This window comes from Macaca thibetana, chromosome 13 (assembly GCF_024542745.1).
Source record: "Macaca thibetana thibetana isolate TM-01 chromosome 13, ASM2454274v1, whole genome shotgun sequence".
NCBI lineage: Eukaryota > Metazoa > Chordata > Mammalia > Primates > Cercopithecidae > Macaca > Macaca thibetana.
In genome coordinates, this window is record NC_065590.1 from 32,625,101 (window position 1) to 32,638,235 (window position 13,135).

A 13,135-nucleotide genomic window follows, 5' to 3' on the forward strand; every position below is an offset into this window, starting at 1 on the left:
GATCTTGCCACTGCACTCCAGCCTGGGTGACAGAGCGAAACTCCGTCTCAAAAACAAAAACAAACAGAAAAGATTACCTTTAATCATTGCGTAATATTTCAGTATATATAGCATAGTCAATTATTTATTCTCTTTTTAAAGACATATTTTCAATATTCTGCTATTATAAAAATACCACAGGGAATTTGTTGGAGAATATATATATATTAAGAACCAAAAAATATATATATATTTTTTTGAGACGGAGTCTCTCTCTGTTGCCCAGGCTGGAGTGCAGTGGCTGGATCTCAGCTCCCTGCAAGCTCTGCCTCCCGGGTTTACACCATTCTCCTGCCTCAGCCTCCCCGGTACCTGGGACTACAGGCGCCTGCCACCTCGCCCAGCTAGTTTTTTGTATTTTTTAGTAGAGACGGGGTTTCACCGTGTTAGCCAGGATGTTCTCGATCTCCTGACCTCGTGATCCACCCGTCTTGGCCTCCCAAAGTGCTGGGATTACAGGCTTGAGCCACCGCGCCCGGCCTGGAGAATATATTTTTATATTCATTTCAGAAAATGCCTTTTGGTTGTATTTATAGAACTGAAATTGCAGGGTTGAAGAAGTGAAAACATTTTTTGATGTCTTCATGCATACTGTTGCAGCATGATGTCACACTAAACCTTTGCCAATGTTGAGTATTCTTGTTTTTAAAATAATTTCTAATTTGATGAACTAGAAATCAGAATCTCAATACTATATTTATTAGTCATCTACAGCCCCTCTTTTGTGAAATGTCATGTCCTTTGCTTATCTTTGGGATCTCAAATGGTTTTTCTTCTTATAGTTTAAATTTTTATTGCAATGTAGCCCAAGCTGGACTTGAACTCCTGGGCTCAAGCAATCTCCCTGCCTCAGCCTCCCAAGCAGCTGGTACTATGGGTGTGCACCACTGTGCCTGGCCATTTTTCTTCTTCTATTTTTTATTTTATTAGTATTTATTTATTTATTTATTTATTTATTTATTTGAGACAGAGTCTCGCTCTGTCACCCAGGCTGGAGTTCGACAGGATGATCTCAGCTCACTGCAAACTCTGCCTCCTGGGTTCAAGTAATTCTCATGCCTCGGCCTCCCTAGTAGCTGAGATTACAGGCGCCCACCACCATACCTGGCTAATTTTTGTATTATTAGTAGAGACGGGGTTTCACCATGTTGGCTAGGCTGATCTCGAGCTGCTGACCTCAAATGATCCACCCACCTCAGCCTCCCAAAGTGCTGGGATTACAGGCATGAACCACCGCGCCCGGCCATTTTTTAAATATGAGCTTTTAATTTACTCGGGATATTTATCTTTTTTTTCTTTTTCTTTTTTTTTTTTTTTTTTTTTTTTTGGAGACGGAATCTCGCTCTGTCGCCCAGGCTGGAGTGCAGTGGCCGGATCTCAGCTCACTGCAAGCTCCGCCTCCCGGGTCTACGCCATTCTCCTGCCTCAGCCTCCCGAGTAGCTGGGACTACAGGCGCCCGCCACCTCGCCCGGCTAGTTTTTTGTATTTTTTAGTAGAGACGGGGTTTCACCGTGTTAGCCAGGATGGTCTCGATCTCCTGACCTCGTGATCCGCCCGTCTCGGCCTCCCAAAGTGCTGGGATTACAGGCTTGAGCCACCGCGCCCGGCCTTTTTTTCATATTTGTTGCAAATGTCTTTGGTTGAGACGCTCTGGAGTCAGACTTGCATGTGAATGCATTCTGACTTCACTGCCTCCTACTTGTGTGATACTGGGTAAATTACCATAAAATGGAGATAAGAATAGTTGATTTAAAAAAAAAAATGTAGAGAACTTTTTAGCTCCCCTGAGGCGGGGCTGCGCTGTCCTAAGGGGGACTCCGAGCCTGGGCTATTTCTGGCGCTGGCGCGGCTCCAGGAAGGCATCCGCATTTGCGACCAGCGGTGGCAGCGGTGGAGCCTGGCCGGGCCTCAGCGCCCAGCACCGCCGCTCCCGCCAAACCGGAGCATGCACCACAGGCTGGCGGCCGAGTTCGCCCATCCCAGCCATCACTCTTCCACCTGCTCCTTAGAGAAGGGAAGATGAGCAAGTCAAGCTCAAAGTCCAGCCAGCCCTTGGCCTCCAAGCAGAAAAAGGACGGCACTGAGAAGCGGGGCCGTGGCAGGCCCCACTAGCAGCCTCCGGTGAGTCCCGGGACATTGCTGGTATGGAGTCAGAAGGAGCCCAGCGAAATGCCAACACCTAAGAGACCTCGGGCCGACCAAAGGGAAGCAAAAACAAGGGTGCTGCTAAGACCCGGAAAACCACCACAACTCCAGGAAGGAAACCAAGGGAAAGACCCAAAAAACTGGAGAAGGAGGAAGAGAAGGGCATCTCGCAGGAGTCCTCACCGAAGGAGCAGCTTCCTTCTGGGACTGGACAGCTTTGATCCACTCCCACCCCGCCACACCCTCCACCCCCTCCCGACACCCACCATCACCACCGCCTCCTGCCACCACCCCCATCTTCCACCTGGCCCTCACCACCACACTACACAACACACCAGCCGCTGCAGGGTCCCTATAGGCTGAGTGGGGAGGACTTTTCCCCTGGCCTGTTCCCACCCCCAACCCCCGCCCACCCACTCATACATATGTGCCCTCCTGGACAAGTCTAATGTCCCACTTAGCCGCACCCTGCACCTGCTGCGTCCCCACTCCTTTGGTGGTGGGGACATTGCTCTCTGCGCTTTTGGTTTGGGGGCCACCTCTCTGCTCCTCCACTGTTCCCTCTGGCTTCCCATAGAGGGGCCTGGGAGGGCTCCCCTGGCCTTAAAAGGGGCCCAAGCCCCCATTCTGGGACACCCCACTCCACTGTCCTGGCAGCAGCAGGTGTGGCCAATGGAGGGGGGTGCTGGCCCCCAGGATTCCCCCAGCCAAACTGTCTTTGTCACCATGTGAGGCTCACACCTTTCATCCTTCCCCACCTTCCCTAGTCCCTGCACTAGATTGGACAGCCCCCATTGGCTACAGGAAAGCAGGAGGGGTGTGAGTCCCCTACTTCCTCTTTGCAGTGGCCCCAGCCCCCTTACCCTCTGCCTGGGTACTGAGTGCATATTGCAGTGATGGAGATGCAGTCACCTATTGTCCAGGTGAGGCCCATGAGCCCTGTGGCAGCCACCTGAGGTGGGCTGGGGCTGCTCCCCCACCCCTACTTTGCTTCTACCACTTGGCCATTTCCCCCTCCTCAGATGGGGCACCAATAACAAGGAAACCACCCTTCCCACTCCCAACCCTCCTGCTCCTGCCACCCCCCAAGGTTCTGGTTCCATTTTTCCTTTGTTCACAAACTACCTCCAGACAGTTGTTTTGTTTTTGGTTCAATGTTCCATTCTTTGACATCCATCATTGCTGCTGCTACCAGCGCTAAATATTTGTTCATCCACATTGCCTCCTGCTCTGCACATGATCCCCTCCCCCAAGTTACTCTTCGTGGGGAAGAGGGGCTGGGGCATGGCAGGCTGCGTGACCGACTACTCCAGTCGGGGTCCTGCCCCTAGGATGCTGCCCCAGAGAGAGCAAGGGGGCCCGAATCCACGATAAAGGGTGTAGGGGCCACCTCCTTCCCCTGGTCTGTCAGGGAGGGGTAGCCATTATTTGTCCCAGCCTGGGGCTCCCCCTCTGGTTTCCTATTTGCAGTTACTTGAATTTAAAAACAAACAAACAAAAAAAATCCTTTTCTGGAAAACAAAATGTGGAGAAGACTCTAAATAGCACCAATAATTCCAGGACCGTTTACTGAATTGTCTTTCTCAAGTACTTTGAACACTGAAGAATTTTGAACACTTTGCAGTGGTATAAGGGCCATGAAGTTAAACCTTCACATTGCCTGAGTTTGCTCACTGTGTGCTCCTAAGCAAGGATGGTTAACTTCTGTCAGTTTCTTTCTTCTTTTTTTTTCTTTTCTTTCTTTCTTTTCTTTTCTTTTTTTTTTTTTTTTTTTTTTTTGAGACGCAGTCTCACTGTCGCCAGGTTGGAGTGCAGTGGCGCAATCTGCTCACTGCAACCTCCATCTCCTGGGTTCAAGCAATTCTCCTGCCTCAGCCTCCCCACTTCAGTTTATCTGTCAATTGTGGTTAGTGGGCTGTTAATGAAAATTATTAGGTGAAACATCTACTAAGTATCAGTCACATATGGGCTCTTCCTCAATTGGCCCTTTTCCTTCCCACTAGACAACTGGAGAAAGCTTCCTTCTAACCTACAGCTACTCTTACGTTCCACTTCTTGGTTTCCTGCTCTGACTGCCCTGTTTTGTTCTCACAGAGGCAGGAGAGGCAGGTCCGAGACCGCGGGGTGACCCGGTCCAAGGCGGAAAAAGTACGGCCGCCCACTGTGCCAGTGCCGCAGGTGGATATTGTGCCTGGGCGGCTCAATGAGGCCGAGTGGATGGCGCTTACCGCCCTCGAGGAGGGCGAGGACGTGGTAGGGGACATCTTGGCCGACTTGCTGGCTCGAGTCATGGACTCTGCTTTCAAAGTCTACCTGACTCAGCAGGTGAGCCGGGATTCGGGTCCTTCAGACTCATTTCCTCCCTCTCCCGCCTCTCCCTGCCAACCTGAGAGACCCTCTCTCGCCTCCGCAGTGCATTCCATTCACCATCAGCCAGGCCCGAGAGGCCATGCTGCAGATCACGGAGTGGCGCTTCCTGGCCCGGGACGAGGGAGAATCTGCAGTGGCTGAGGACCCTACATGGGGTGAGGACGAGGAACCTTCGGCATGCACGACAGACTCCTGGGCTCAGGGTTCAGTGCCCGTGCTGCACGCGCCCACCTCGGAGGGCCTGGAGAACTTCCAAGGCGAAGTACACTCCTCAGGAACCTCTCCGGTCTCCTTTGCCCCTACTCCTGCTCTCCCCTTTCCGACATCTCACTGTCCGAGTGCATTTCCCCAGGACCCTGGGGGCGTGGACCAGATCCCTTTAGGAAGGTCATGGATGGGTCGAGGCTCCCAGGAGCAGATGGAATCTTGGGAGCCTTCTCCGGAGCTGAAAGTCACCTCTGCCCCTCCTGCTACGTCAGAGCTGTTTCAGGAGGCAGGGCCCGGCGGTCCTGTAGAGGAAACGGACGGCCAGTCTAGAGGCCTCTCCTCGGCCGGGTCCTTGAGCGCGAGCTTCCAACTGTCGGTGGAGGAGGCGCCTGCGGAGGATGCCGACCCTTCTCTGGAGCCGTACCTGGTGGCCAGCTCCCAGGCCTTAACCGAGAGGGGACAGCCGCTGGACTTCCATTTGTCATTGGAGGACCTCTACTGTTGCATGCCCCAACTGGACGCGGCTGGGGATCGGCTGGAACTCAGGTCGGAGGGGGTGCCCCGCATTGCCTCGGGCGTGTCGGAGTCCTGCCCCTCTGTGGGCGGCGCCACCGGCCCCTTGGAGTCCTCCCAGCAGCAGCGGGCCGGATCCTCGGATGTGCGGCTGAGCACCCAGCACCACAGGATGCGCCGCAAGGCGGCCGTGAAGCGCCTGGACCCTGCGCAGCTCCCGTGCCACTGGGTGTGCCCTGTGGCTGAGGTCCTGGTCCCAGACTCTCAAACACGCCCCTTGGAAGCCTACCGCGGACGCCAGCGGGGCGAGAAGACCAAGGCCCGGGCCGAACTCCAAGCCCTCGGCCCCAGCACCCGTGTCTCCCCGGCAGTGTTCTTCCCTCTCCGGCCAGGCGTTCCTTTCCGTGCCTTGGACTCGGGCCCCGCACTCCAGTTCCCCACTTTAAATTTAGGCCTATCGTCACCATCCTTCAGGTCAAAGCTGTCACTCCCCGACTCCAGGATCCGCTTCCTCACCGCACACCCGGTGCTCCCTGATGTGGCCCGCAGCCTTAGCCCCAAGCTGTGGCCCAGTGCCAGGTGGCCCAGCGGTTGGGAGGGGGAGGCCGAGCTGCTGGGCGAGCTGTGGACTGGCCGGACCCCTGTGCCTCCACAGGGTCTGGAGCTGGCAGACAGGGAGGGCCAGGATCCTGGCAGATGGCCTCGAACCACACCCCCGGTCCTTGAAGCCACTTCCCAGGTGATGTGGAAGCCGCTGTTGCTGCCAGAAGCCCTGAAGCTGGCCCCTGGTGTGAGCATGTGGAACCGGAGCACCCAGATGTTGTTCAGCTCGGGTGTGCCTGAACAAGAGGACAAAGAAGGTAGCACCTTTCCTCCCGTTGAGCAACACCCCATCCAGACAGGTGCCCCAAAGCCCCAGGTGACCGTAGCACAGCTAATGAAGAACTCAACCCCCAAAGTGTGGTCACACTCCTCTAAGCCCGCTGCCTCACTCTGATCCCTTAGCCTCTGGCAGTGGTAACAGGCCCCTCCCTCTGCTTGCCAGAAATAAACACCTGAGTTGCCTTAGGAACTAGTCTGATGTCTCTTGTCAGTTTCTTCCAAGGGTGTCCACCCTCTCACTGAACTCCAAGGGGAGCAGTTATCCTGCAGGCCTAGAAGAAGATAGAACCAGGGTTCAGGAAATAATCCTCTCGCCACCCTTAGGAGACCCTGCTTTAGGGCCAAAACTGGCCCATCGCAGAGGTATTGTAGAGAAATCGCCGTCCTCCAAAGGAGTACACATAAGGGCTGCCAGCAGGTCTGGCTCTGTAGAGAGAACTTGGAGTCTCCTTTCAGTAGGGGAGGAAGGAGATGGCCCTGCATAAGCAAAGAGTGATTCGAGATATGAAGAACTTGATTTCTTGCTTCCCCCGTCCCTGGAGCTTGGTCACTTCACCTTAGACTGCAAATCCAAATTTCACTTTTGGAGTTAAGGAGGAACTCTCAAATTCAAACAGTACATTGAACAAACTCAAGAGTCAGTGCCTCCTTAAATTTTATCTCAGGCTCCACACCTGCCTTGTTGCTGGTCTCCACTCTGCCCAGATTTATCCTGCACCCACTTCCTCCTACAGCATTTCCCCAGCAGGCCCAGGAAGTTTCTGCTGTGTTGCTGTGGGCTGCACTCAGCATCCTAGTCTGGGGCGCTGGTTCTGTCTTCCTTATTCTGGTCCTCCTGCTTCAACTATGTGTGCTGCTCTGGCAGAAGTCTCATCCCTGGGACCTCCAGCGCTGCTCCACAGATCTGACTGGGAAAACAGCCATAGTGACTGGGGCCAACAGTGGTGAGTGCTCCTGCCACCCCGAATCCTCACTGTGGTCCTCAGCCTACAACAACTCTCACAGGGAAGGCAGGGAGAAGCATCCACTATCAACACCCTGGTTCCTCCCCTAGAGTGTCCCTTATTCACTGTAGTCACCACCCAGCCAAAGCTGTCCTCCCACAGGCATCAGGAAGGTTGTATGCCAGGACCTAGCTCCGTGTGGGGCCCAAGTGATCCTTACCTGTCAGAGCAGGGAATGTGGACAGTAAGCCCTGGCTGAGATTCAAGCAGCCTCAAACAGTAACGGCCTCCTGCTTGGTGAGGTGGACCTTAGCTCCATGACCTCTATTCGGAGCTTTGCCTGGAGGCTTCTACAGGAGAATCCTGAGATACATCTGCTGGTAAACAATGCTGGTATGTGCCTTGGCTTGCTTCTCCAAACACCTTTCTGCAGCCTCCTTTCTAGCTCAGGAACCCTAAAACAGGTGTCCTCAAAGCCTAACGTATGCAATCTTACCAGAATACACTAATCCATACCCTCCCCTAAAAAGCCAACATTGAGTTATAGCCTTAAACTTCATTGCCCCCATCTTTGCATGTACATGCCCCTGTGGCATTTCTGCTGAAGGTAATATGTCCCTCCCAGACCTTGTCTCCCTCAAGGTGGTCCCTTTATCACTCAATGCCAGTGTTTTCATTTCCTCCCAGGATTCCCCAAGACACTTACCCCAGAGGGCCTGGATCTTACCTTTGTCACTAACTATGTTGGGCCCTTTCTGCTCACAAATCTACTCCAAGGTAAGGAAGGATGGGCACCTTCTGTGCTGCCCCTCTTCCCTGTACCCCTGGCATTCTAGTGACTGTCTCCCAGGACCACCTCTTGCCTCTTGGCACCCAACTGCTTGCTGAGTGGTGACCCAACACACTTTTTGTGTTACACATCAGAGAGGCCCAGCTGGCACAAGCCAGTATTAGAAGGCTGGTAGAAGAATCATTCAGCCCAAAATATAATCAGCAAGGGGATATGAGATCCCAGATCTCCTCCCATCCCCTAGTTCCAGCCAGACCAGTACAGTCAGTTTTTGCAACGAAGGCTTCTTGAGGGGGACAGTAGGCATCAGAAACAGAGAAAGCAAGAAGACCCAGTTTATTTTCTCAGGGTTGGCCAGAGGTGTAGGCCATACAGGTGATACAGTTGATGCATTACTGCCTTGGGCCTAAGTCCTTTGAAGAGGCCCTTTCTGATTGAGAAAGTTTGGCTCCTCCGGGGAAAGGTTTGGGGAGTGGGTGGCAGGCACATTCTCCCGGATGTTTTCTCTTAGATTGTAGAATAGCCCCTTTATTATTTTTGTGTGTTTTTTTTTTTAAAATTACTCATCCCCTTGCAATGTGATAGCCTCTTTAAAAGAAAAGCAATTTTTTTTGGGGGGGGTCAGGTAATACATATCCAAAGTACAAAATTGAAAGTGTACAAAAGGATATAGAGAGTTTTTTTTTTTTTTTTTTTAAACTATTCTTCTCTTCTTGTACATCAACCACCTGTTCCCCCGCCGAGAGGCAACTCAGGGTCTCACGTATCCTTTCGTGGTCAACTAAATTAATCCCAACTGGAAAGTGAACAAAGGCAAAACTCTATGCACCTGCAAGTATGATTGTTTTTGTCCCTTTCCACAAATTGTAACATGTCATGACACTATCTGCATCTTGCTTAGTGACAGTTTCTTAAACTTCTTTCCTGTCTCCTCTTCTCTAATCTATTATCCCCACTGCCACATCTAGTAATCACTTTTCATCATGACACTTTCTTGCTTAAAATCCTTTGAAGGTACCCCTCTCCTTTGTAGGATGAACTCTAAGCCCCTTCTCTCCACTTAGAAGGCCCTGTGCTAGGCCGGGCGTGGTGGCTCATGCCTGTAATCCCAGCACTTTGAGAGGCTGAGGTGGGCTAATCACCTGAGGTCGGGAGTTTGAGACCAGCCTGACCAACATGGAGAAACCCCATCTCTAGTAAAAATACAAAATTAGCCGGGCATGGTGGTGCATGCCTGTAATCCCAGCTACTCGGGAGGCTGAGGCAGGAGAATTGCTTGAACCTGAGTGGTGGAGGTTTCAGTGAGCTGAGACTGCGCCATTGCACTCCAGCTTGGGCAACAAGAGTGAAACTCTGTCTCAAAAAAAAAAAAAAAAAAAAAAACCCCTCCACTGGCTGAGAGCCTTGCCTTTTGCCCTTCCTTAACCCACCTCCTAGTCTCCAGCCAGGCAATCTGCAGCTCTTGGACCATGGTCTGTTTTTTTTTTCACCCTCTTGCTGTGTTTTTGCACATATGGTTCCTTCTACCTGGGATATCCTTTCTCATCGTGTTGGCCTGGCTAACTTTAGTTCACCTGCCAAGATGCAGCACAGATATCACCTCTGCTGTGGATCTTTCCACAACCTTCACCTCCCCCAGTCACCCCCATTTACTGGGCTCCATTAGCCCCCTTGGACACATCTCTGTGACTGCACTGATGTTGCTCTGTGAGGATCAGTCTCTCCAACTGAGCAGAGAGTGCTTTTGGTCTCTATGTCACTGTCTGCAAATTTAAAGTCCATTGTCTTCTTTAAGAATAATTTTCTTTCCAGCAAATTTTGGCTAAATACCACCTGCTCAGTTTTTCATTTATAATTTGTAATTTTTAAATTTTATTTTGTATTAAATTTTTTTTTCCTGGGGAGACAAGGCGCAGGTGTTGGAAGCATCCCATGCAGCAGGCTGGCCTCCTGCTGAGTGATTCTTAATTTCAGTGTAAGCCTTGAAATAGTTTTAGCATTTTAAAAACAATACTGTAAACTGATATGTGACAACTATTTTTTATACTTTATATAATCCAGCCTTTTTTTTTTTTTTTTTTGAGACGGAGTTTTGCTCTTGTTTCCCAGGCTGGAGTGCAATGACACGATTTTGGCTCACTGCAACCTCCACCTCCTGGGTTCAAGCGATTCTCCTGCCTCACTCTCCTGATGAGCTGGGATTATAGGCGCCCAACACCACGCCCGGCTAATTTTTTGTATTTTTGCTAGAGATGGGGTTTCGCCATGTTGGGCAGGCTGACCTCAGGTGATCCACCTGCCTTGGCCTCTCAAAGTGCTGGGATTACAGGCATGAGCCACCACACCCGGCCAATCCAGATTTTTTTGTATACTTACTGATATGGTTTGGCTCTGTGTCCCCACCCAAATCTCATCTTGAACTGTAATCCCCACATGTGGAGGGAGGGACCTGGTGGGAAGTGATTGGATCATGGGGGCAGTTTCCCCCATGCTGTTCTTGTGATATTGAGAGAGATCTCACAAGATCTGATGGTTTTAAAAATGGCAATTTTCCCCTGCCTGCTCTCTGTCTCACCTGCGACCATGTAAGACATGCCTTGCTTCCCCTTTGTCTTCCGCCATGATTATAAGTTTCCTGAGATCTCCTCAGCCATGCAGAGTTGTGAGTCAATTAAACCTTTTTTGTTTATAAATTACCCAGTCTCAGGTAGCATCTTAATAGTGGTGTGAGAACAGACTAAAACACTTATGTACTATTTTAAACATTTTTAACTTTAAGATTTAATCTTAACTTTAAGATTTAACTTTAAGACTGTAATTTTGTTTTTGTTTTTGTTTTTTAATATTAAACTTGTCAATAGTTTTCCAGTGATGGCCTTCCCTAGCTTTGTTTCTTTAAAAATATTTTCTCAAGTATCTCTGCACACATATTTCTTTTCCCCCAAACCTAGCACCCTTATGTCCTTAGCACCTAGCTTAGTGTCTGCCATATTCCAGGTGCCTAATGAACATTTGTGGGATGGCTAAATGAAGGAATTAATGTATAAATACATGAAAGCAACTTTCACAGTGTTTCCAGCTTCTCCTTCCCCTTCTTAGCCATCAGTGAAATAAAACATATAAATGAGGATCAATTAAGTTAGCTTCAACTAGCACGTACAAGAAAAGCAAGGCAAAACTCTAAACAGTAATATGAAAGAAGAAAAAGATCATTAGGAAGGCACCTAATAATGAAAATGAGGTCCCATCTAACATTAAGCTCTCCTATGCCTAGCCCAGATTTCTGGATAGGGGCCCCACTGCCCCTTCTTAGAGAGCCCTGCTCTCCTATCTTCTGGAGAAGCAGGTTGGGGAGTGAGCATGGGAGTTTACTCTAGAACTTGGATTGAAGGAGTATGGTCCCTCTCATCTCTACTCAGGGGCCCTACAACTGGCAGAGTCAGCCCCAGGGGTGAATGTGTCTTCCGTTCAGTATGCACATGGGTACATTGATGAGGGGCATCTGACAGGCTGGAGGCCCTTCGACCTTTAACCAAAACTATGACTGCAGCAAACTGCTATTGACTTCATTCACTGGAGAGCTTGCCCAGAGACTTCCAGGAACAGGTAACTGCCTCTGACACCCCTTACTCCACTCCCAGCACCACCTCCCAACCTTTCACATCTCCTTCCAACATGTCCTGGCCATAAAGTACTCCCAATGTGCCCCCAAACCAGGATTTTATTCCACTCCAACTATCATCTGTGTACCCTCTATTTCTCTCAATCCTGTATTCACATCATTTCAACCTTTTCCCATTCTTTCATCTCCCACAGTATTTCTTTCCTGCTGGTGTTTTCAATACCAGCATCATCCATCGTGTTCCTCCTGCAGTTCACCCAACACTTCCAATACCTATTCTTCCTTACTGGCTTGGATACCATTAAGGTAAGCTATGGAGCACCAGTGTCCCCTGCACCACCCTCAAGTCGCTGGTCAACACTACCCAACAGACTTGGAAGGACCCTTCCCTCATTTGCATGCTGCTGAACTACACTTAACCCCTTTTTTTTATTTTTTATTTTTATTATTTTTTTTGAGACGGAGTCTCACTCTGTTGCCCAGGCTGGAGTGCAGTGGCCGGATCTCAGCTCATTGCAAGCTCCGCCTTCCAGGTTTACACCATTCTCCTGCCTCAGCCTCCTGAGTAGCTGGAACTACAGACGCCTACCACCATGCCCGGCTAATTTTTTTTTTTTTTTTTTTGGATTTTTAGTAGAGACGGGGTTTCACCGTGTTAGCCAGGATGGTCTCGATCTCCTGACCTCGTGATCCGCCCGTCTCGGCCTCCCAAAGTGCTGGGATTACAGGCTTGAGCCACTGCGCCCGGCCCCACTTAACCCCTTTTATCGGTCATCCTCCTCTCTCTTCACTTTGCACTCTCCTTGTGTCTCACCTTCTTAGGAATGACTGTGAATGCTGTGGAGCCCGGTGTTGTGTACATGGGGATTATGAGGCATTTCTCTCGGCCGTACCGCTTCTTCTTCTGGCTTGTCAGCTTCTTCATGAAGGTGGGTGGGGGAAAGAACTGATTTGGCCTAGAGGAATGGGGCAGGGCTCAACTTCTCAGTGTGTCCCAGGAGGCCAAAGTTTGCCTGGCATGACTTCTTTTTTGCTCCTCCCTCCCAACAGGATCTCAAATAAAGTGTATTCCCAGTCCTCTACTTGAGCTTGGCAGAGGAGCAGGATGGTATTTCTGGAAAATATTTCAGCAGTTCCTGTGTGATAACTCTTCCCATTAAAGCCTCTCAGGATCCTCATGTTGCCCAGAGGCTCTGTAATGCCTCAGTTTGACCTACAAGCCTAGTCAAGATTGGACTGACCCTCTGTGACCTCTGCCCTAACTTGCCACCCTTCCTCTAACTTCCAGCACTTACTCTGATTATGCCCTTTGTTTGCTGGCTTCTAGGACCAATCACTGTCCAATATAATGACCTCTGCCTGTTGGCTTACTGATGACTTGAGAGCCAAGAATAGTCAGGGGCCAGCTGTAATCCCAATGCTTTGGGAGGCCGAGGTGGGCAGATTGCTTGAGCTCAGGAGTTCATGACCAGCCTGAGCAACTTGGTGAAACCCCATCTCTATGAAAAAATACAAAAATTAGCTGAGCAGAGTGATGTGTTCCTGTGGTCCCAGTTACTCAGGAGAGTAAGGTGGGAGGATTGCATTGAGACCAGGAGATCAAGGCTGCAGTGAGCCATGAT

The 13,135-nt window shown here is 50.4% G+C and overlaps 2 protein-coding genes, 1 long non-coding RNA gene and 1 pseudogene across 4 annotated transcripts in view; 3 read left to right on the top strand and 1 right to left on the bottom strand.

Annotated features, from left to right (window-relative positions):
• INO80B (INO80 complex subunit B) overlaps positions 1 to 13,135 on the bottom strand; it is a 327,102-nt gene that overhangs the window by 39,236 nt on the left and 274,731 nt on the right. The gene's annotated exons all lie outside the window — the stretch shown is intronic.
• LOC126934093 (high mobility group protein HMG-I/HMG-Y-like) lies at positions 1,655 to 3,089 on the top strand (annotated as a pseudogene). Its single transcript, XR_007718809.1, has one exon. The product of XR_007718809.1 is annotated as a high mobility group protein HMG-I/HMG-Y-like (transcript).
• Positions 3,944 to 6,351, top strand: C13H2orf81 (chromosome 13 C2orf81 homolog). Its single transcript, XM_050754428.1, has 2 exons — positions 3,944 to 4,510; positions 4,599 to 6,351. The coding sequence occupies exons 1-2, from the start codon at positions 4,403 to 4,405 to the stop codon at positions 6,270 to 6,272; spliced, it is 1,782 nt and encodes a 593-aa protein (XP_050610385.1). The 5' UTR covers positions 3,944 to 4,402; the 3' UTR covers positions 6,273 to 6,351.
• On the top strand, positions 6,694 to 12,019 carry LOC126934111 (uncharacterized). Its single transcript, XR_007718832.1, has 4 exons — positions 6,694 to 7,101; positions 7,789 to 8,726; positions 11,311 to 11,497; positions 11,708 to 12,019. It is a non-coding gene; the product is annotated as an uncharacterized LOC126934111 (long non-coding RNA).

Coding starts and splice junctions, on each gene's coding strand:
- C13H2orf81 (XM_050754428.1), top strand. CDS start 4,403: ATGGCGCTTACCGCCCTCGAGGAGGGCGAGGACGTGGTAGGGGACATC. Junction 4,511..4,598: donor AAGTCTACCTGACTCAGCAG/GTGAGCCGGGAT, acceptor TCGCCTCCGCAG/TGCATTCCATTCACCATCAG.